The sequence below is a fragment of the Eleutherodactylus coqui genome, chromosome 5 (genome assembly GCF_035609145.1).
Source record: "Eleutherodactylus coqui strain aEleCoq1 chromosome 5, aEleCoq1.hap1, whole genome shotgun sequence".
Classification (NCBI taxonomy): Eukaryota; Metazoa; Chordata; class Amphibia; order Anura; family Eleutherodactylidae; genus Eleutherodactylus; species Eleutherodactylus coqui.
In genome coordinates, this window is record NC_089841.1 from 272,567,073 (window position 1) to 272,591,501 (window position 24,429).

General features: G+C 49.4%; 1 protein-coding gene across 3 annotated transcripts in view; it reads right to left on the reverse strand.

The window, feature by feature from the left end:
* PWWP3A (PWWP domain containing 3A, DNA repair factor) overlaps positions 1 to 21,643 on the reverse strand; it is a 43,104-nt gene extending 21,461 nt beyond the window's left edge. Inside the window, exons 1-3 of one of the 3 annotated variants that reach the window (XM_066604715.1) lie at positions 21,495 to 21,643; positions 16,869 to 16,933; positions 5,208 to 5,273 (exon numbers count right to left, since the gene is read on the reverse strand). In XM_066604715.1, the coding sequence (XP_066460812.1) occupies positions 5,208 to 5,241 (34 nt within the window). In that variant the 5' untranslated portion in view covers positions 5,242 to 5,273; positions 16,869 to 16,933; positions 21,495 to 21,643. Of the gene's footprint in view, positions 1 to 5,207; positions 5,279 to 16,868; positions 16,934 to 21,494 lie in introns of all 3 variants that reach the window. The other 2 variants (XM_066604714.1, XM_066604716.1) reach the window with 2 other exon arrangements.
* Positions 21,644 to 24,429: the final 2,786 nt, after the last annotated feature.

The window sequence follows — 24,429 nt, forward strand, 5'->3', positions numbered from 1 at the left end:
CCTGCTATCATAAAAATAATAATAAAAGTTTTACAATATAGTTTATGTACCCCAAAGTGGCACCGATAAAAACTACAGTTCGCCACGCAAAAAACAAGCCCTTATACGGCCGCATCGACCGAAAAATAAAAAAAAGATATGGCTTTTGAAAAATGGAGAAGAAAATCCGCCAAAAATCGTTGCATCCTTAAGCCCAAAATAGGCCGTGTGCTTAAGGGGTTAATTAATAATTTTATCATAAAATCTTTTTTTTTGGAGGTTGCTCTGGTATCAAGGTATATAAAACATGCCCTAAAAATACCTCTCTTTTAAGGGGGTCCCTCACATTCCCTAATCTAACTGTTCTGTTTACTTTGATCCTACATTCCCCCTTAAACCTGATCCCTTCCTCCCACTGTATTACCGCCATCCCATGCTGGTACGTGTAGCTTCATGTAAGGTAAAAACCCCAAACACATCTAGAGCAGAACGAGCACTTTCATCTTGTGTCAGCGCAGTATAAGCTCTTGCAGGCAGGACCCTCATGTTGGTCATTAGTATATACGGTCTGATTGTCCTTTCCTGTACCCTCTGATAGAGGTTGGCGCTATATAAAGATCATTTTCATTACAGGGCTATACAAACATTGGTTGGTGCATTCCTGCAGTTTTGGCTTTTCCTTAACACGTCTCTGTAAGCGCAGACATGTATGTAGAGCTGTATGTAGGCACGTATGAACGCCTCACATCTTAGTTTGTTTTTCTGTAACAATCATCACAGAAAGCACATATTTCCATAGGAGGTTTGCCTTCGTAAGCACTTTACTTGCAACATGCAATAACTGCGCTTAGAATCACTGATACAAAGTTGCCTGAAGGTTGCTGTGAATGAAGTGCAACTTCTGTAAAACAATTACTGTTTGTCACAAACTTCCACAACTGTCAGCAAGCAGTGAGGCCAACAGCAAGCAGGTTGGCCGTTTTCAGGAACATATAAGGTTTAGGGGTGCAACTCCTTTTATAGGATGTTGCGTTTTTAAAACGTGCAACTTAACCCCTTGAGTGGCAGGTTTCCTACCACCCTGTCGTGCCCACCAGGGCAGGTTTTTTAAAATGGTCTAATCATTGAATTTCAACTAGTTTTGCAGTTGTGTCTCAAGAGCCATAACTTTTTCATTTTTCCATTGACATGGCCATATGAGGGCTTGTTTTTTGCGGGACAAGTTGTGATTTTTTTAAACAGGGGGGAGGAAAAAAAGAAATGGGGAAAAAAGAAAAAAAGGGGCCATGTCATTAAGGGGTTAAATAATGTATTAACTTCCTTCTCTGGGTCATTACGACGCATGGATACCACATGTGTGATTGTATTTTTGATTTTTTACAAAGTAAAAGGGAGACAAGTGTTTTTATTATTTTTGTTATAATTTTTTACCTTTTTTTAAAAAAAATTTTTAATTTTTTTTTTGTCCTTTAGGGGACTTCCACAGGGACCCATCAGGACCCCTGATCACATTCCAGGGGTCCGATGGTGACAGCCCTTTACATGCTGCAGTGACAGCCCTTTACATGCTGCAGTCACAGACTGCAGCATGTAAAGGGTTAACACAGCAGAGATCGGAGGTTTTCTCTGATCTCTGCTGTAAGAGCAGGTACCTAGCTGTCCTCTGACAGCCAAGCACCAAGCTCTCCCTGCCACAGAGACCACGGCTTGCTTCTGACAAGCTGATGGTCTCTATGGCAACCTGTAAACAAAGCAGGAGATTGCCGACATATCGGCAATATCTTCTGCTGGTTTTTCAAAGCCCTTGCACTGCTCTGTGTGGGTCTGTGCAGGCAGAGCACAATGTCACAGCTTGTGGCATTGTGCTCTGCAGCTCCCATAGTGATGCATAGCCCGGAAATCTTCCGGGCTGTATCGCTATGAGCAGTGGAGCTAGTCCCGGAAAATTTACGGGCGTGCCACTCAAGGGGTTAAAGGGAATCTCTCAATGTTTTTGCAGCCCTCCCTGAGCGGTATAAGGTAGTGGCAGGCGTGATGAGTGCAGAGATAGGTCTGCTCTATGTATCTGGGCAGTCATTCGGGAGAAACTTCTTTTACTAGTAGCAACCACAGAGAACTAGTCCTCGATAGTGAGGAGCTGCAGGCTGGCATCGCCAACCACTGACGGGCAGGGGTCTCTATGCAAAGTACTAAGCAGAAAACGGTTATCAGCGGTAGCCACAACTCAGGAATATCAAGGGCGGGATACCACCAACTACAATGGAGTTCGTGCGGTTTCCACAATGGTATATCACCGGGCACATAATGATCTTCTCACTGGGCACAAGGTCATTGCAGTCATATATCCCTGCACTGCAGCGGGCAGGGCTGCTATTGCAGGTGCAGCAACAGTAAAAGTCATTGAATCCACCAAGATGCGGGATGCGGTCGGTCCGGTCTGTATATCAACCAGTCATCGGTTTGGGTTTAATTTTGAAAACAGGGAAAAGTCCGATCCATTAAAACCAGATAAAAATACAGATGTAACTGGGCCTCATACGGTCGTCCTCCAGAGCTGTCTGCAGACCTCCGCAGTCTGAAGGCTGTTTTAGACACAACGATTCTTGCTCCAAGCCATGTTTTGAGTGATAATCGCAGTGTGTGACCGCACTGACATCCTGCAGCTTTCATTAAGCTGTCGGGGATCTGTCTGCGTGCTGAGGATCAGCCTCATCAGGGATTCACAGCGGATACAGCTGATACTATTACTTCATCCCGCTCCCTGATGACAGGCGGGGTATGAAGAACAGAGCGGTCCAGCTGTGTTCTTCATCCCCCGCTCAGAGCGCTCGGCTGTACAACAGCCAGGCACTCCGAGCAGAGAACAGCTGGATGCAGAAGACAAGCGACCCCGTTTGTCTTCTGCATCCCCCGCTCGGAGCGCAAGGTGATGGCTCAACGTTTGAGCGATAATCTTGTCTAAACCAGGCTTTAACCCTTTCCAATCCAATTTTGGATTCAGGGTTTCCTAAAAGGCTTTCTCTTTTTGCTGTTATACAGCGGTGCCATCTGCTGGCTAAAGCCAGTGTGTGCGCACCAGAGAGGCTCTGACAGAGGAGTGGCTGGCAATAGACGGTAAGAATACCCTGTCGGACGTCTTCTGAAATTGGAGCTGTACAAGCTTCAATCAGAATGTAGGAAGACGTCAGACAGTGGATTGGAAAGGGTTACAGTACAGAATTCACTCTACGTTCTGAGAGCCGACTGGCCCGTCATGTGTGCTCACAACAGTGAACATGATTGGTAGAAGTCCCCGTTGAAGCTCCGGCTTTCTGGCTTCAGACAGACAAGTCTATTTTTGGCTGCCAAGTAAACGTTTGCCGGTTAAAAAAATAAATAAATTAAAAAAATAGGTATAAAAGGGTGAAGTCCCCTGGTGCACCGACTCATGGCCTGCTCCTATGGTGACGTCACATCACGAGGTTTTCCTGGCAGACTTTTGCAGGGTGGTTTGCCACTGCCTTCCCCAGTCACCTTTTTACCCCTCCAGCAAGCTGAGTACTTATTGTACCAACCTGGGAAGGACGGAAGGCTACTTGACCCATGCGGGGATTGAACTCGTAACCTTCAGGTCATGAACAAGAGCTTAGAACCGCATATCTGCTGCCTTAACACTCCGCGCCACACGGGGCACAAAAAACAAAATAAAAAAAGACAGAACACTAAAATGCAAATGAAACTCTTTTGCAATACAAAATGTCTTCTAACTCAAAACATTGAGGTCCATTAACCCCTTGAGTGGCACACCCGGAAATTTTCCGGGAGGAGCTCCACTGCTCATAGTGACATAGCCCGGAAGAGTTCCGGGCTATGTATCACTATGGGAGCTGCAGAGCACAATGCCACAAGCTGTGACAGTGTGCTCTGCCTGCACAGACCCACACAGAGCAGTGCAAGGGCTTTGAAAAACCAGCAGAAGATATTGCCGGCATGCCGGCAATCTCCTGCACTGGTTTGTTTACAGGTTGCCATAGAGACCATCGGCTTGTCAGAAGCAAGCCGATGGTCTCTGTGGCAGGGAGAGCTTGGTGCTTGGCTGTCAGAGGACAGCTAGGTACCTGCTCTTACAGCAGAGATCAGAGAAAACCTCCGATCTCTGCTGTGTTAACCCTTTACATGCTGCAGTCTATGTGACTGCAGCATATAAAGGGCTGTCACTGCAGCATGTAAAGGGCTGTCACCATCGGACCCCTGGAATGTGATCAGGGGTCCTGATGGGTCCCTGTGGAAGTCCCCTAAAGGGACAAAAAAAAAGTTAAAAATTATAAAAAAAAAATTATAAAAACACTTGTCTCCCTTTACTTTGTAAAAAATAAAAAATACAATCACACATGTGGTATCCATGCGTCGTAATTAGAGATGAGCGAACGTACTCGTTTCGAGTACTTACGCACCCGAGTACCGCCATTTTCGAGTACTTCAGTACTCGGGTGAAAAGATTCGGGGGGCGCCGTGGGGGGGGGGGGGGGGGGGGGGGGGGGGGGAGAGGCGTGGCGGTGCGGGGGGTAGCAGCGGGGAACAGGGGGGAGCCCTCTCTCTCTCCCCCTCTCCCCCCCACTCCCCACTGCTACCCCCCGTGCCGCCACGGCGCCCCCCGAATTTTTTCGCCCGAGTACGGAAGTACTCGGAAATCGCGGTAGTCGGGCGAAAAAGGGGTGTGGCCGAGCACGTTCGCTCATCTCTAGTCGTAATGACCCAGAGAAGGAAGTTAATACATTATTTAACCCCTTAATGACATGGTCCCTTTTTTTCTTTTTTCCCCATTTCTTTTTTTCCTCCCCCCTGTTTAAAAAAAATCACAACTTGTCCCGCAAAAAACAAGCCCTTATATGGCCGTATCAATGGAAAAAGGAAAAAGTTATGGCTCTTGAGACGCAACTGCAAAATTAGTTGAAATTCAATGATTAGACCATTTTAAAAAACCTGCCCTGGTGGGCACGACAGGGTGGTAGGAAACCCGCCACTCAAGGGGTTAAAGGGTATTTCCTCAATTAACACTTCTCACCGCTTACAAGAATGGACTCTTCTATCCCACTCACTGCACCTCGTAGCGAGGGGAGGCCACAGTGGAACAGCAGGGCTGGAGGAAAGGGAGATGAGCGCTCCCATTCTCTTGATCGGTGGAGGTCTCAGACTCAGACATGTATCATCTATTCCACGGAGGACGGATAGATTCCAATGCCCCTTACCTGGTACGCCACCAATTCTCTGTAGTTCGTCCATCAGGAAGGGTTTTGTATCAGTCAAACTCTCATCTATCCTTGAAAAGAATAGGAAATAATTAAGGCAAAAATCAACATAAAAAACCCCCCAAAAGACCACAAGATGTAACTTATTGGACTTATACTTGACTAGCTTACCCGTCGCGCGTTGCTGCAAAGACAGACAGACATACATTCATTTTTATATATCTAGATAACAACCAATCACAGCGCAGCTTTTTTAGGTTACCTCAGTGGTATAATATATAACAACCAATCACAGCACAGCTTTCATGTTACCTCAGTATAATATATAACAACCAATCACAGCGCAGCTTTCATGTTACCTCAGTATAATATATAACAACCAATCACAGCGCAGCTTTCATGTTACCTCAGTATAATATATAACAACCAATCACAGCGCAGCTTTCATGTTACCTCAGTATAATATATAACAACCAATCACAGCGCAGCTTTCATGTTACCTCGGCTTTATAATATATAACACCCAATCACAGCGCAGCTTATATGTTACCTCAGCAGTATAAAATATAACAACCAATCACAGCGCAACTTTTATTCTGCCTCAGCAATATAAAAAATAGCAACGAATCACAGCGCAGCATTCATTTTACCTCAGTGGTATAATATATAACAACCAATCACAGCACAGCTTTTATTTTACCTCAGCATTCTCAATATCCAGCAATTGTCTTGTGATACGTTCGGCGGATGCATCATTTTGTAGTTGAACATGCATCCTGTTGCTCGTAATGCCTTTTGCTTTTGTGCTTGAGATGGAAATCAAACGATCTTTGTCTGGGGGGCATAATTGTCGACGACGCTCGCACGCGCGCCACCTATCGTAGGATAGATGTACTATGCCAGTAATCTTCCCAGGAGTGTACTCAGCAACTTCCCATTAACTTTTCCTATTTATGACATAATCAATGCTCGTGCCAAATTTCAAGTTTCTATGACATTGGGAAGCGAGAGAATTAGATTCCGTATGTAAAATTTGGACGCTAATTCTTTTGCGCATAGAATTGAATAATCGAGTTGGGACCCATTAGCTTTTCCTATTTATGACATAATCAATGCTCGTGCCAAATTTCATGTTTCTATGACATTGGGAAGTGAGAGAATTAGTGGCAGTGATGGAAATCGAACGATCTACGTGGGGGGGGGGGCGTAACTGTCGACGACGCTCGCATGCACGCCATTTATCATAGGATAGTTGTACTATGCCTATAATCTTCCCAGGAGTGTACTCAACAACTTCCCAAAGTCTCATGGCAATTGGATGAATGGTGTAGTAATACATAAAGGACAGGCAGGCAGGCAGGCAGACAGGACAGACACACAGACACACATACATTCAATTTTATATATATAGATTTAAAACCACACAAGTGATAGATTACTAAGAGAATACAATACTCACAGCATCTACACACCCTACCAATGCTCCCCAGCTCCGGTCCTCAGGGACCCCAACAGGTCATGTCTTCAGGATCTCCTATAGTAAGACCACCAGTGACAATGTCTGAGGACTGATAATAATTACATCACCTGTGAGATACTGCGGAAATCCTGAAAACATGACCTGTTGGGGGCGCTGAGGAATGGAGGTGGGGAACACCACCCTAGATTATAATAACCGCAACTCCTTTAAGAAGAAAATATAATTCTATACACACAACCCCTTTATCCATAAAGCTAATCCTGACCCTCCTTTCAATACACCTCTTGTCTTGTCCACCTGTATGTAACCCCCAAGTCTTCCTTATGTCACGGCTTACATCTGACACTCTCCAGCTAGTCCGTCCGGTTGTGCGGTCTTGGACTCCGAACGATCAGGACATTTAAATGCCGCTGTCAGAACTGACACTTAAAGGGTTAACAGTGGCTATTGTGGTCGGGGGTCAGCTGTGGTTCCCGATGCCAGGCACCTAGGAGGTACATACATGTCCTGGGACGATGCTACATGACATCCACGGCCGATGGAGATGTCAGAGCGCAGTGTGTGGACTAGTGTAACCGATGCCGCTCCGTGCATCCAGCAGACGCCTCCCCAGCCGCTAAGAAGATCTAAGATTAGGGGTGACAGAACAGCGACGTCAACCTACCACATCAGTCACGACAGAGCTGACAATGCATCCGCTGCCAGCAGGCTGGCCGGCGCCATCGTTGGGCTCTTCCTAGAGCGTTCTTACAATCTAGAGCTAGCTCGGTCCTGGCTTCCATCAGTTAAGCAGAGAACGGCACAACGATGTAAACCAAGACTCCGCCATACATCTCTTCGGGCTCCCCTTCACATAGCTGTCATCCCTGTCGGTCTTTAACCCCTTAAGATGGCTTCCCCCCCATTTTTGGTTTTCCTTTCCTTTCAAAAAATTCCCAATTCTCATCCGCCCCTTCAGGCAGAGGTTTGCCGCTTCTTGTTGTTTGTGGGACAAGTTCTCGTTTTCATTGAATCTTTTAAACCGGGAGTGAAATGGGGAAAAAAAAAATTGAATTCCGCCATCTTTTTGTGCATCTTGTTTCTACGGCGTACACCTCGATTTCCACAGGAATGGTCCTCACACCAACCAAGACGTACTTTAAGCTTATTTTTGGGGACGTTTCCTTCTTTTGCCTTCAATACTTATTGGCCCCAAATGACCCTTCATCCTTTATAAATGGGTACTAGGGGGACTCTTCTATAGCTGTCATTAGGCTACGTATCCGCCACTCTGTACGCTGGAAGGCAGCGCAGCTTTAGTCACTATAGGCCATGTCTAGTCATGTCTTCTTTGTATGTTGAGGGTTTGAACAGTTTGTTCTGGCGCAACGTCCTCAAGCTACGCGCTGGCTTACTTATGGCCCAAACAATGCACCTTATAAAAGGAGAGGCACCTCAAGTGCTCGCATCCTAAATCTCCACATCTTCTTGCCTTAACCCTTTAGTGGCGAGTTTCTTACCCCCGTCAGACACATCAGGGTAGGGGTTTTTTTTTAAATTGGCCAATGATTTAATTTCGGCTAAGTTTCCAGTTGCGTTCCAAGAGCCATAACTCTTTCATTTTTTCATTGACACGGCCATATGTGGGCTTGTTTTTTGTACTTTGATGGCATCATTTTTGGGTATATATAACGTATTGTATAACTTTTGTAAAATAAATTTGTAGGGAGAATGGGGAAAATAAAAAAAAAATAAAAAATTCTGCCATTTGTGTTTTGGATTTCATTTTTATGGCGTTCAGAATAAATAGTGTGATAACGGTATTCTCTGAGTCACACGATTCCGGCTCCGGCGATACCAAGTTTATACAGTTTGTTTATGTTTTGCTATTTTTGTACATTTTAAACATTTTTTTTCTTAAAGGGGTTCTGACATGAAAAAAAAAAAAATTGTACTCACCTTGCCTGGCCCGATCGCCAGGCATGTCCCCTCCAGCCGGCATCTTCTTCTGTGCCTTTAAAGCAGAGCAGGAGCGGTCAAAAAGACCGCTTCCTGCTCTGGTCCGTCCGTCAGGCACTTCCGAGGTCAACGGACGGACCGCCACAGCAAGCACATCACAAGCAGTGCTTGCTGTGGGCGGCCTGTCCGTCCTGGCTGAACTCCGGAGTGCTGAGCATGCGCAGTGGAGACGCAGCCCGTCCTGACTCCTGTCAAAGGGCACCTCTCCACTGCGCATGCGCGCGATCCTGGAGCAGCGCGGCTCGTGGAGGAAGAAGAGGAAGAGCAGCGCCTGCCGGGAGGCATACTAGCACTTTCTGCTTAGGTTAAGCAGCGCTGCTGATTAGAGCCACCTGATTGGCTCTTCGGCACCACGTGACTGCACAGCGTGCACCAATCAGGTGGCTCTAGTCAGGCTGCTTAACCTAAGCAGAAAGTGCTAATATGCTGCTGGGAGATGACCCCCCCCCCCCGATGTCAACAACAACAGAAGAACAGGTAAGTGTTATCTTTTTATGCTTTAGCAGCCATTAAACCATGGGTTCCCTGGGTCCATTAGGCAGACCAGGGAACAATGGCTGCTAAAGCATAAAAACATTATTTGTGTCAGAACCCCTTTAAAGGTTTGCTTTTGTGTCGCCACATTCCAAGAGCCGTATTAATGTTATTTCCCATTGTCAGCGCTCCAGAAGGCCTTGTTTGTTGCAGGATAAACTCCAGTCTTCAAAATATTACATGTTCCTAAATCTTAGATAAATGATCACTTTTTATGCCATTTTTTCTAGTGGCACGATTAACAAAATCTGTAATTCTGGCTGTTTTGCATTTTTCACTGAATTCTCTGAGCAGTATAAATAATATATTACGGTAATTCTACCGGCCGGTACGATTATGCCAATACCAAATTGTAATAGTTTTTGGTTTTTCGCGACTTTTTCACAGTTTAATTTAATTTTAAAAAAGTTTAACCCCTTAATGACGCGGCCCCTTTTTGTTTTTCCATTTTCGTTTTTTCCTCCCCCCTTCAAAAAATTCGTAACTCCTTTATTTATCCACCGACGTCGCTGTATGAGGGCTTGTTGTTTTTTGCGGGACGAGTTGTATTTTTGAATGGTGCTATTTAATGTACCGTATAATGTACTGAAAAACTTAAAAAAAATTCTAAGTGGAGTAAAATGAAAAAAAAAAAAAAAGACATTTCGCCATCTTTTAGTTTATCTCTTGTTTCTACGGCGCACAAACAGCAACAAAAGCGACATAACTTTATTCTGCGGGTCGGTACAGTTACTACAATACCAAACTTGTAGAGGTCTTTTCTTACTATACTACTCTTTTTTTTTTCAAAGACATTTAATTTTTTTCAGTTATTTTCTGCCTCCATCTTCTGCGTGCAATAACTTTATTTTTCCGTCCACATAGTTGTGCGAGGGCTCATTTTTTGCGTAATGTCCTGTAGTTTCCAATAGTATCAATTTGGAGTACATGCGACTTTTTGATCTCTTTTAATTGCGTTTTTCTGGGAGACAGGGTAACTAAAAAAGTGCATTTCTGGCAATTTTTTTTTTTTCGGACAACATTCACCGTGCGGGAAAAATAATGCACTACTTTGATAGATCGGACTTTTACGGATGCAGCGATACCAAAAACATTTTTATTTTATAATTTATATTTTTTAATAAAACTTTTACAACTTTTTTTTTTTTACAATTAAAAAAAAAAAAATTTATTGATTTTTTAACTTTACTTTGAAGTCCCCCTGGGGGATTTTAACATGCAATGCTTTCATCGCTCCTGCAGTATGACGTAATGCTATAGCATTATGTCATACTGCAATTTAACAGACAGTCTATCAAGCCACCCCACGGGGATGGCTTGATAGGCAGTCTGGTAAGGCAGCCCTGGGGCTTTTCATTAGGCCCCAGACTGCCATGATACCTGCACGGCTCCCCAGATCCCACCACGGGGGAGCCGTGCGGGATCTCCAAACGATGTCCGCGGGTGTCAGCTGTTATAAACAGCTGACGCCTGCACTGTATGAAGAGAGGTTGCCACGCAACCTCTCTTCATACATACCCCGCCGCTCCATGACGTACCTATACGTCCTGGAGCGGGAAGGGTTAAATCACCTCCTTTTGCCATATCTATAATTTAAAAAAAATAAATACATATTTGGTATCACTGCATCCGTAAAAGTCCGATCTATCAAAGTAGCGCATTATTTACCGCGCTCAGTGAACGCAGTCTGAAAAAAAAAAAAAAGAACGCCAGAAATGCACTTTCAGTCACCCTGTCTCCCAGAAAAAAAAGCAATAAAAAGCAATCAAAAAGTCCACATTGGTACTAACGTAAACCACAGGACATCCTGCAAAACTACGTTGACTGAAAAATAAAAAAGTTATTGTGCGCACCTTTTAAAAAAAGGTCTGTGAAAAAGTACTACAGCAAAAAGAAAAAAAATATATAAATATACAAGTTTGGTATCGCAGTAATTGCACTGACCCATAAAATAAAGTTATCAGGTCATGGTTGTTGCAGTTTGTGCGCCGTAGAAACAAGACGTGCTGAAAGATGGCCGAATGTCTATTTTTCATTGTACTCAACTTAGAATTTTGTAAAAGTTTTTCAGTCCATTATATGATACAGTAAATAGCACCATAGAAAACTACAACTCGTCCCGCAAAAAACAACAAGCCCTCATACAGCGAAGGAGATGGAGAAATAAAGGAGTTACGATTTTTTTCAAAAAGGTGGGGGGACAGAAAGGGGGAAAAAAAAAAAAAGGAGCTGCGTCATTAAGGGGTTAATGTACTTCCTTCTATGGGTCATTACAACGCAGGGATACCACACGTGTAGTTTGGTTTTTAATTTTTTACAAAGTAAAGGGAGAAAAGTGTTATTTTTTATAATTTTTTTTACTATTTATTTTTTTTAACTTTAAAAATTTTTTTTGTCCCTTTAGGGGACTTCCAGAGACCCATCAGGACCCCCTAATCACATTGTGGGGGTCCGATGGTATCAGCCCTTTACATGCTGCAGTCGCATAGACCGCGGCATGTAAAGGGTTAAAGGGGTTGTCCCGCGCCGAAACGGGTTTTTTTTTTTTTTTAACACCCCCCCCCCCCCCGTTCGGCGCGAGACAACCCCGATGCAGGGGTTAAAAAAAACAAACGGAGAGTGCTTACCTGAATCCCGGCGGTCCGGCGTCTTCATACTTACCTGCTGAAGATGGCCGCCGGGGTCTGCTCCCTCGGTGGACCGCAGCTCTTCTGTGCGGTCCATTGCCGATTCCAGCCTCCTGATTGGCTGGAATCGGCACGTGACGGGGCGGAGCTACACGGAGGCGGCATTCTGCACGAGCGGCTCCATTGAAGAGAGCAGAAGACCCGGACTGCGCAAGCGCGGCTAATTTGGCCATCGGAGGGCGAAAATTAGTCGGCTCCATGGGAACGAGGACGCCAGCAACGGAGCAGGTAAGTAAAAAACTTTTTATAACTTCTGTATGGCTCATAATTAATGCACGATGTACATTACAAAGTGCATTAATATGGCCATACAGAAGTGTATACCCCCCACTTGCTGCCGCGGGACAACCCCTTTAACTCGGCAGAGATGGGAGGTTTTCTCCGTTCTCTGCTGTAGGAGCTGGTGCCTGGCTATCCTCTGACAGCCAGCACTATAAGAAGAGGAGCTCGTCCCGGAAAATTTCCAGGCATGCCATTCAAGGGGTTAAATCTCGCTAAGAAAAAAAAAAAATCTGTTTTAATTGCAAATCAGTAAGTCTATAGCATTTTCTCAACAGGGCTTATGTCTAGATTATTGTTTCAGAGTCCCTGTCCGTGAGATCACCAATGCCCCTTCCACTTTAGTGAATGTATATTTTACGCATAAGCGCCAAACTTAATTTTTCTTACATGTTCCGAGAGAAACAGCCAAGATGCAAAAGGGGCGCTTTACAAACGCCGAACTATAGGGGAAGGCAATCTGAATTTAGGAGAATACAGGAATGGATCAATAACTGAACTGAATTCAATCCCAATATCAAAGTGAGGAACTGCATGATGCTTGGTGCGGGCCTCGCGGCTCAAATGCTTGGTGCGGTCCTCGTGGCTCAGAGACTAGACCCGCTTGTCTTTGCCTCGTTTACTCAAGAATTGATTTGTTCCTCTTCGATTGGGGGGGGGGAGGTTATATGGACCAAGATGGGAACCATCACGGGGGCAGATCATGCCCCAGAGCTGGTCATTACGACAGAGGCCTCCTTATTCCCCTGGTGACTTCATGAACACATCTTATCCCACCTGGAATATCAATCGGAAACCAACATTCCCTGTCAGTGTCTGATGTGCTCTCAGTGTGGAATGCACAGCCATAACGAGAGATGAAGAAGATTTTGTTCCACATCTAAAAAGGAAGCGTTAACTTCCCCAAGTTGATCTCTTTTCCTATAAAGTATTTCAGACAACCCAGAAGCTCCTTTGAATTGCTCCTCAGCAACAGATAGAAAATGATGCTTTGTATCAGGGCCAACGCTGCTAAGGTGTAGCTCTAAGACAGTAGTGGGTGCCAAGAGCCCCGAGCGCCAGAGCAGATCTTCAGACTGTACCCGTTCCAGCTTCCCCTGTGAGACACAAACATGGCGGCGTCACAGACACCGATTAGTCTTACTGGGAATCCAGTTTCCTTGAAGTCACTACAAACGCCCCTCCGCCTGAGAGAACAGGAAGATCCAGAGCGGTGCAGCGGTAAGGGCAGGAACCAAACATATACATGACCACAAAACAAATATGGAAGGGAATGTACGGGTGACGTCATGGAGACTTCCAGGAAACCGGATTACCGGTAAAAGCCATTTGTCTTTTCCCCAGTCCTCTCCATGACAGCACCACCACAAAACCAACGTAGGAGGGACGACTGCAGGAAGGACTTCAAGGCTGGCCTGAACATCTAGTCTGTAATGTTCTTTATTCCACATGGCCGATTTACATACTTGATCAGATGCCGAGGCCCGTCCTGCCCATGAAGTAGTCCTGGCTCTGCTGAAATGAGCTTTAAGGTTTATATGCCTCATTAATAGACAAATCCCTCTACAAATTGAGCTCTTTAATGCTTTTTCCCCCCTTGTCCCCCCCAAAAGCTGGGGCAGAAGATATCCCGAAAGGAAGGCAATTGAACTGAAAATGATGCACTTCTCTCCCCGTAGTTATGGCAAATTTGAGGAATTGCCGAGATTCAGGATGGATCCGGACGCGGTGACAGGCACCACCGGATCCATTGCCGGACGCGGTGACAGGCACCACCGGATCCATTGCCGGACGCGGTGACAGGCACCACCGGATCCATTGCCGGACGCGGTGACAGGCACCACCGGATCCATTGCCGGACGCGGTGACAGGCACCACCGGATCCATTGCCGGACGCGGTGACAGGCACCACCGGATCCATTGCCGGACGCGGTGACAGGCACCACCGGATCCATTGCCGGACGCGGTGACAGGCACCACCGGATCCATTGCCGGACGCGGTGACAGGCACCACCGGATCCATTGCCGGACGCGGTGACAGGCACCACCGGATCCATTGCCGGACGCGGTGACAGGCACCACCGGATCCATTGCCGGACGCGGTGACAGGCACCACCGGATCCATTGCCGGACGCAGTGACAGGCACCACCGGATCCATTGCCGGACGCGGTGACAGGCACCACCGGATCCATTGCCGGACGCGGTAACAGGCACCACCGGATCCATTGCCGGACGCGGTAACAGGCACCACCGGATCCATTGACGGACGCGGTAACAGGCACCACCGGATCCATTGACGGACGCGGTAACAGGCACCACCGGATCCATTGACGGACGCGGTAACAGGCACCACCGGATCCATTGACGGACGCGGTAACAGGCACCACCGGATCCATTGACGGACGCGGTAACAGGCACCACCGGATCCATTGACGGACGCGGTAACAGGCACCACCGGATCCATTGACGGACGCGGTAACAGGCACCACCGGATCCATTGACGGACGCGGTAACAGGCACCACCGGATCCATTGACGGACGCGGTAACAGGCACCACCGGATCCATTGACGGACGCGGTAACAGGCACCACCGGATCCATTGACGGACGCGGTAACAGGCACCACCGGATCCATTGACAGACGCGGTAACAGGCACCACCGGATCCATTGACAGACGTGGTAATAGGCATCACTGGATCCATTGTTGCCATAAAGGCCGCTTTATTAATGTAATTCTAAGTAATTCTAAGAGCCACATGTAGCCGACACTCCTGGTTTAGATAAGACTGAAGCCACCTCCCCTGGGTTTTTTTGATGACTCAGCTTTTTGATCCAGGGGGTCTTTACTGTGTAGCAACCTCAAAGAGTAAGGAGGTACGTTTAGAAACGTTACCTGCTGGGACATCCACTTTTGGTATGGCCTCCCAGTCTGCACAATCCTCCTCAGAGGAGCGATAGAATTCCTCTTAGAATGAAGGAACCTAATTCAGCCTTGCTCCATTCCTTCTTGTGGACTGGGTGTGTTGATGTCTTTCTCCCAGGTCACCAAATATCTCATCCTGGGTGGTATTAGACTCATCTATATTAAAGGGGTTGTCCCGCGCCGAAACGTTTTTTTTTTTTTTTTTCAATAGCCCCCCCGTTCGGCACGAGACAAACCCGATGCAGGGTTTTAAAAAAAAAAAACGGATAGTGCTTACCCGAATCCCCGCGCTCCGGTGACTTCTTACTTACCTTGCGAAGATGGCCGCCGGGATCTTCACCCACGGTGGACCGCAGGTCTTCTGTGCGGTCCATTGCCGATTCCAGCCTCCTGATTGGCTGGAATCGGCACACGTGACGGGGCGGAGCTACGAGGAGCAGCTCTCTGGCACGAGCAGCCCCATTAAAAAGGGAGAAGACCGGACTGCGCAAGCGCGTCTAATCGGGCGATTAGACGCTGAAAATTAGACGGCACCATGGAGACGAGGACGCTAGCAACGGAGCAGGTAAGTGAATAACTTCTGTATGGCTCATAATTAATGCACAATGTACATTACAAAGTGCATTAATATGGCCATACAGAAGTGTATACCCCACTTTGTTTCGCGGGACAACCCCTTTAAGGCCCATTTAGACAACAATTATCACTCAAAAGCCATCTTCTGAGTGAGAACGCACGGCCAGCGTTCACTTTTCGCTGATTGCTGACTTTCAGCTTGCGATCCGCCTTATCAGCCCTGAGCGCCGAGTTCTCAGCGGGATACAGCTGATACTGTTTCAGCTGGTATTTTGCTCAGAGAACAAATTACAGGTATGAAGACCGCTTCTCTTCTGCATAACCCGCTCGGAGCGCTCAGCTATATAACAGCTGAGCGCTCCGAGAAGACAACATCTGTATGTAGAAGACAAGCAGTCCCGCTTGTTTTCTGTATACCCTACTCGGAGCACTCAGCTGTGTAACAGCTGAGCGCTCCGAGAAGAGAACAGCTGTATACAGAAGATAGCGGCCCCGCTTGTCTTCTGCACGCAGCGTGAGCTTCATTTACACACTGATAAACTCTTAAGTAGCTAATTAGCTACTTAACAGCTTTTGCAAAGTGAACGCTCAAATGGTCACTCAAACTGCAGTTTGAGAGAATTTTGTGTGATCATCTTGAGCGATAATCGTTGTGTCTAAATGGGCCTTTATGAGTGGCTCTAATTGCCTTAATTAATTTGTCCATATTATCTGGATTGAAGAGGAATTTTTTGTAGTCCTTATTATCGGAATTGTTAAGACTTTCCACCCCCTCAGCCTCAGAGAATAGCACACTTAATAGTCAGCTTAATTACCAAAACTACTTGTAGTCTTCACGGATATTGGAACAGACCCCTACAGCGGGGTCTATGAGCGACCAGCCAGGTGCTTAGGAGGGGCCCGAGCACGGCCACGGCGGCCTCCACATCAAACCACCCTCGCCCACGGTGGAGATACGTCCTACCCAGGGAGAACTACCACAAATAAAAGGTAAACTTCCTGCCAAGAACTCCAGGGGGCTCCAGCTCCTTCCGGGGCCCCTGCCTAATGACAGGGAAGACACTGAGCAAGCTTTAAACCTCTGTTGTCCAATCAGCAAGGAGACGATCTCTCAGGCGGTGCCGTCTGGAGATCCTGGGGGGACAGGAACTAGTAAAGTAGTGAAATGCAAGATTTACTCAACTGTTTTTTCAAGACAAATATCTGGACCCTCGGCCTGCATCTGCCGGACGCTGGATTGTCCAAGACCTGAGGAAGAAGAGAAGATCGTGTTACACCCACGGAACAATAAAGTTTACTAATTATTTAAAAAAAAGTAAACAGAAAAAAAAAACCAAAAAACGTTTTGCCATATATACAATAAAATCACCTAAATAAAACAGAAATACAAGTTCGGTGTCATTGCGTCCAAAAATGTCCGATCTATCAAAGTAACGCATTACTTACCCCACATGGTGAACGCCGTCCGAAAAAAATAAAGAACGACACAATTAAGCTTTTTTGATCACCCGGGCTCCAAGAAAAAAAATGCAATAAAAAGCGCATAAAAAGTCGTACTTATTCCGAAATGGTACCAACATAAACTACAGGGCGTCCCACATACAATGACAACAGAAAGAGAAAAAGGTACTGTGCGCAGAAGATGGGAGCCGAGAATAAACGTAGAAAAAAAGGTCTAAAAAAAAAAAATAAATAAATAAAAGTAGTACAGCAAAACAAACAAAAAACAACCAAAACAAAACTACACAAGTTCGGTATCGCAGTAATCGTACCGACCCGCAGAATAAAGTCATTATGTCGTTTTTGTTGCAGTTTCTGCGCCGTAGAAACAAGACGCATGAAGAGATGTTTTTTTTTAATGTTACTCCACTTTATTACAGTTTTTCAGTACATTAACCCCTTAAAAACCACCCCATTGCCTTTTTACGTCCCGCATTGCTGGGCTTTAATCCGGACGTCAAAACATGTTGCCTCTGGGGATTAAAGCCCTGCAGGCTCTGGACATGACAGCTCCATGCTGTCGGGTCCCGGAGGTAGCGAACAGCCTGCAGCTGTCATCAGGGGCCGCAGAAGCTGCACCCCCGGTAATGCGATCAGCAAAAAGGCAGACGCATGCGCAAAAGTCAAGGATTGCCCAGGAAATTTTAGATCTCCCTACTCCTGGCTACCAAAGATAGCCGACAGCCTGGGGATTTCATGGGCGCCGTGGGGAGCGGTACTGGGTCATGTGATCGCCGTTATCCAATGGATAATGGTCATCATGTAAGTTAAAAAATAAAAATAAAAAATTGACATTTCATCTTTCCTCACCGATGCGATCAGTGAAAGGAGATGAAAATTCTTACCAGAGGCCTCCGTATTAGAACCCCGACGCGATCCTCCCCCACGGATCTTCCCCGTCTTCTGCGCATGCGCCCATCGGCAAAATGCTGGACATATTCGCAGGAGACGGGGAGCCCGGCAAATTTAAAATCTCCTTGCTCCCAACTACCAAAGGTCATCAATAGCCTCGAGCAGTGACCTCGTTGAGCGGTCCCCGGTCACGTAATAAAAAGGTAGAGATCTACCTTAGGCCGGTCTCACATGACCGGATAGGAATGACGGATTCTGCATGCATCTGATCCGCGGTAATACGCAGATCAATCACATTGGATTACACAATTCCGCTCACATTAGCGGGTCGGAATTACGTAATCCACTCGCAGAAAAGAGAACGCAGCAGGTTCTATTTTACTGCGGATATCGGCAACATAGAGGCCATTGTGCTCCATGGTCGCCGATATACCCGCTGCCCATACGCTACTATATCGTGTACGGGCTGCGGGTACCTGCGTATACAGTGTACTGCGCATGACCCCCTGTGTGAGTACGCAGTGACGCGCAGTACATTACACGGCCATATGCAGGGTCACAGCAGGGATCTGCGGCGGACCTCCGCAAGCGGATTCCACCTACGGCCGTGTGAGCCCGGCGTTATTCAGACCGCTACCTGTAATCCGTAATTTACAAGAAGCCCCGGGAACGCTCGCCTTCCTGCAGTTCCAGGAGCAGCTTGTTGAGCGTCTTCTGTGTGAGACCGCTGCACCGCGGCAAGATTACAAAGCCTCACAGAGCGCCACTTTATACCCCATCCCTGCCGCTGGGGTCAAGAAATGACCCCCAAAAAGCATAGAAGCAGGAGGGGGGATAGCCGGTTTTATTGCCCCATGTGCCCATCCCAACCATCCTCCGTAATTACCCCGGTCTGCAGACATACCACACAGTTACATTATAAGGGGGGGGGGGGGGGGGGGGGGAGTAATTTTAGGGAGTCAATTTTTTTCCTGCACAAGTGAGTAATAGGATCCGGAATGTATTCAGTTGTGCCCTGAAATCCAGCGGCTGTTCCTCCATTATGGGCCGAGCCATGTGTCCTGCAAGCAGATTAGGGCCCCAATGGGTGTGTGTCTGAACACGGGACAAACAGGGGAACCATTTTGGGGTGACCGTCTTCATTCCTGTCTGTGCTTTACAAAAATTGCTGTTTTTAAATTCACACATTGGCCAAAAAAATTTTAAAAAATCATAATTTTTTCCTTCTGCTTTGCTTAGATTCATTCAAATACTGTGGGGTCAAAATACGGCGTACACCCCTAGAGGAACGCGTTAAGGCCTCATGTCCACTCAAAAAATACAATCCGCGCAGAATCTGCCATGGATTCCGCGCGGATTTGCTTTAAATGGTATTTTTTTGCATGCAGATATCCGCGGCACAATGGAGCAGGCCGCGTTTTTTCTCCCACCCATGAAAACGCAATTCTTTTAAAATGCCATCCGCGGGTTCAAAAACCAATTTAATGGATGCGGATGGCCAATGATTCCCTAGGGGCAAAATCCGCTATTCCATTTAGCTAGTCCATGGACATGAGGCCTAAGGGGTCTAGTTTTTAAAATGGGGTCATCTGTGGGGGTTCCCCCAATGACAGGATGGAAGCCGCATGCCGTACGCTGGCAGGCTATTCACTTCAGGACCCCCACTATGGCGATAGCTGGGGTCTCAGCAGCCACACCCCCTGATGGCTCCTTCCCGTCCCCTGCGGGGTAAAATCAGATCAGAGAGGAGCGGCGGCGCCCCCCCAAGGGTCACATCATCCAGCTACTCTCTACCCGACGGTTGTTGTACAGCTCTGTACCGCGTAGTAACAGTCCTGCCGGCCAGGTCAGCAGTATTAGGGGTCCCGCAGCACATGGCGCCCGCAGCAGGCTATGGGACATCGATTCTTCCCGCACACCAGCTGTGGCGCCCGCTCGTGGAGGAGGAGGTGCAGCAAACACTCCATGTTATTCGCAGATTCCCCACGGACGGCTTCGATTAGAGTCAATGGAGGCCGTCCGATCCGCGGCTCGTCACATTGCGGGAAGGCTGCAGACTCTGCGCCATCAGCAGGCGATGACGCAGGCAAAGGAGACACTCTGTACGGCGCGTCCGCCGCGCGCCATCTGGTACAACCGGCCGCCGCATGCAGAATCCAGAACGGCAGGGTGCAGGGGCTTAGGCCTCGTCCACGGGGAAAATCAGGCCGCTACGGATTCTCCATGTAGAATCCATAGCGGGTCCCTCCTGCCCCGCGGACATGAGCGCTGAAAATAAGAAATAACTCACCTCTCGCCCGCTCCGTTTCTTCTCTTCGCTGCGGCTTCATCTTCTCTCCGTCGCGGCCAGATCTTCTTTCTTCCGCCCCGCGCATGCGCAGGATGACGTCGGTGACGTGCCCCGCGCATGCGCCTGCCCGAAGAAAAAAGATCCGGCCGCGACGGAGAGAAGATGAAGACGCGACGAAGGGAAAATCCGGAGCAGGTGAGTAAATTCTGATTTTGGTCTCCTGCGGATCCGGACGGCTTCCATAGGCTTCAATAGAAGCCTGCGGGAGCCGTCCCCGCGGGAGACCCGCACGAAAATGGAGCACGGTCCAGATTTTTTCATGCTCCTTTTTTTTTAAAATCCCTTTTATTGACCATCCGCGGGTATTTATCTACCCGCGGGTGGTCAATGCATCCCTATGGGGTGCGGATCCGCGGGCAGGAGAAGAGTTAAAATCCGCTGCGGATCACCTGTATGCGGATCCGCACCCCATAGGGATGCATTGACCACCCGCGGGTAGATAAATACCCGCAGATGGTCAATAAAAGGGATTTTAAAAAAAAAGGAGCATGAAAAAATCTGGACCATGCCCCATTTTCGTGCGGGTCTCCCGCGGGGACGGCTCCCGCGGGCTTCTATTGAAGCCTATGGAAGCCGTCCGGATCCGCGGGAGACCTAAAATAGGAATTTAAAAGAACTTACCCATCCGGAGCGGGCGGGGAAGGTCTTCTCTTCCTCACGGCCGGATCTTTCTTGCTTCGGCTCGGCGGATGTGCCCGGCGCATGCGCGCGGCACGTCGGCGACGGCATGACGAGTTCATCCGTCGGCCGAAAAAGAAGATCCGGCCGTGAGGAAGAGAAGCCCCTCCCGGTCCGCTGCGGGTGAGTTAATTCTGTTAAATTCCTATTTTCAGCCTCATGTCCGCGGGGCAGGAGGGACCCGCTGCAGAGTCTACATGGAGAATCCGCAGCGGCCCTGATTTTCCCGGTGGACATGAGGCCTTTACAGTCCTAGGAAAATACCCGCCGGCAGTCTGCACGGACCTGGGGACCCCAGCACTGCCTGCACGGACAGACGGGGCCACACAGCAGCCCCAGGCTGCACAGACCGAGGGGGGACCCGAACCGCCTGCACGGACCGAGCTGACTAGGTAATGACTGCCGGTACCGCCGCCCGCCTTCGGTTACCTCGCTCCGCAGGAAGGGAGCTGTCAGCTGCTCGCGCTCCGTGGTTACTTCGACCAACACCGCCCTGCTGATGACGACACGCCCATCGCCGCCGGGTGGGAGGGGCTGTCAGCTTCTGCTTATCAAAGTGACCAATGGAGCGGCGTCTCCTTGGGAATTCTGGGATCACGTGTTCCGTTCCCGCTCGCATATTAGCACTTTCTGCTTAGCTTAAGCAGCGCTGCTGATTAGAGCCACCTGATTGGCTCTTTGGCACCACGTGACTACACAGCGTGCACGCGCATTGCCTTCAGCAGCCGTGCACTACATTAGGTTTAGGGCTAATATGTTTCCCGCGCTTCTCCGTGGCGCGTGCGCAGTCCGTCCGAGTGATGAGGCCCGTGCGTATAACGGAGGCAGCCGGCTGTGTGACTGAAGCTCCCCCCGCCGTTGTAGTACCTGGGAGGCAGCTAACGGGTGACCCTGGCCGCCATCACATGCCCGTGGACGCCGGGGTTTATGGTAATACGGGAGAAAGCTAGTCTGTCAGCCGCCTTGGGATGCAGAAGGGCCGAGTCCGGCGTGTGGAGGGAGTCATGGCTGCCAGCAGTGAGGCGCCTGGATGCTGATGAGCTGCGCTGGAGCCGGGCGCCGCGGGCGTAAAGCACTGCATGAGCCCCGCGCATGGCAGCGTCTCCAGCGGGCATATTTGGTATTTCAGCCACACTGAGGCCTCCTTCCCACAGACTGACATCCGCCGCGTTGCCCGCAGCTATTAGGTTCTATTACACCCAATAGCTCAGGGCACACCGCGGAATCTCCCGTCCTCACCCGCCGCATGCTCTATTTGCCGCGGGTGTACGCACGGACGGATTGCAGTCAATGGAAGCCGTTCGTTCACACTATCTCGCGCTGTAACAGCGGAAGATAGTGTGAAAACGCTTTCCCGCCTACCGCCGCGTCACGCGGCGGGCAGGGAAGCGTCATGCGGGAGCGAAGGCGCCGGATCCGCTGGTAAGTATGGGGTCTCTGGTGGGCGGAATATTCCGCGGCGGAGCCCGTCACGCTCGTGTGCAGCCGGCCTAAACCGGCGCTGCAGATTAGAGGCACCTGATTGGCTCTTCGGCACCACGTGACTACACTGCGTGCACGTGGATTGCCTTAGGCGGCGCCCCCTAGAGACCCCAATACTTGCCTGCGGATCCGGCGTCTTCCGTCCCGCATAACGCTTCGGCACGCATGCGCCACAGCATCACGTAACGTGCCGTCCGCGTCACGTGACACAGCGTCATATGACGCGGTGGGCGGGGAAGCGGTTTCACGCTATCTTCTGCTGTGCTACAGCGGAAGATAGCGTGACGGACGGCTTCCATTGACTGCAATCCGTCCGTGCGTACACCCGCGGCAAATAGAACACACGGCGGGCGAGGACGGGAGATTTCACGGTGCGGAATTCCGTTCGTGGGAAGTAGTCCTAATATATATATATACTCACTGTCAGTAACCCCACCCTCCCCCGGAGCAGTGTAATATATATATATTAGCGTGGGCCTTATTTTTCAGCCCTAATAGCTTAGCCCCCGCCCCACCCCTCCCCCCAGCACTATCTCAGTCGTCGCCTGCAGTGCGGCCCGCGGCCACCGGGGGGTTTAGCCATGTTTGTCCCGGATTCATCTTTTCAGGTGAACCTCTCGTATCTCTGATCACCTGTGCGCCGCAGTAATGGGATAACGCCAGATTCCATCAGTTTACCTCGCAGCGCTGTTGGTAAGGGCCCATTTAGACACAAAGATATTCGCTCAGACGTCTTGTGAGCGATAACCGCTGGGTATAAATGCGCGGACGTTCGATTTGTTCCTTGTTCAATTCTGGTTTTCTTAAATTGAGCGATGAACTCTTATCAGCGGTGCAGGCTGTTGGCAGTCGGCGGCGCTGATAAGATTCTTTCTGCTCGTGTCCTGCTGGTAGTTCACAGCGGGATGTCAGCTGTAAGCACAGAGAACACTAGAGCTGTTTGCTTATGCAGAACAGCTGCATTGTTCGCCGAGTGATGGCGGCGGTGTCCCACTGTGCCTGCATAGCTCTTTAATAGCTACTATAGACAATGCAAAGATGATCGCTCAAATCTGTCCCTCACACTGTCTGAGCGGCCGTCCGTCGGTGTGACGGTGGGCTGAGCGGCCGTCCGTCGGTGTGACGGTGGGCTGAGCGGCCGTCCGTCGGTGTGACGGTGGGCTGAGCGGCCGTCCGTCGGTGTGACGGTGGGCTGAGCGGCCGTCCGTCGGTGTGACGGTGGGCTGAGCGGCCGTCCGTCGGTGTGACGGTGGGCTGAGCGGCCGTCCGTCGGTGTGACGGTGGGCTGAGCGGCCGTCCGTCGGTGTGACGGTGGGCTGAGCGGCCGTCCGTCGGTGTGACGGTGGGCTGAGCGGCCGTCCGTCGGTGTGACGGTGGGCTGAGCGGCCGTCCGTCGGTGTGACGGTGGGCTGAGCGGCCGTCCGTCGGTGTGACGGTGGGCTGAGCGGCCGTCCGTCGGTGTGACGGTGGGGCTGAGTGGCCGTCCGTCGGTGTGACGGTGGGGCTGAGCGGCCGTCCGTCGGTGTGACGGTGGGCTGAGTGGCCGTCCGTCGGTGTGACGGTGGGCTGAGCGGCCGTCCGTCGGTGTGACGGTGGGGCTGAGCGGCCGTCCGTCGGTGTGACGGTGGGGCTGAGCGGCCGTCCGTCGGTGTGACGGTGGGCTGAGCGGCCGTCCGTCGGTGTGACGGTGGGGCTGAGTGGCCGTCCGTCGGTGTGACGGTGGGGCTGAGCGGCCGTCCGTCGGTGTGACGGTGGGCTGAGTGGCCGTCCGTCGGTGTGACGGTGGGCTGAGCGGCCGTCCGTCGGTGTGACGGTGGGCTGAGCGGCCGTCCGTCGGTGTGACGGTGGGCTGAGCGGCCGTCCGTCGGTGTGACGGTGGGCT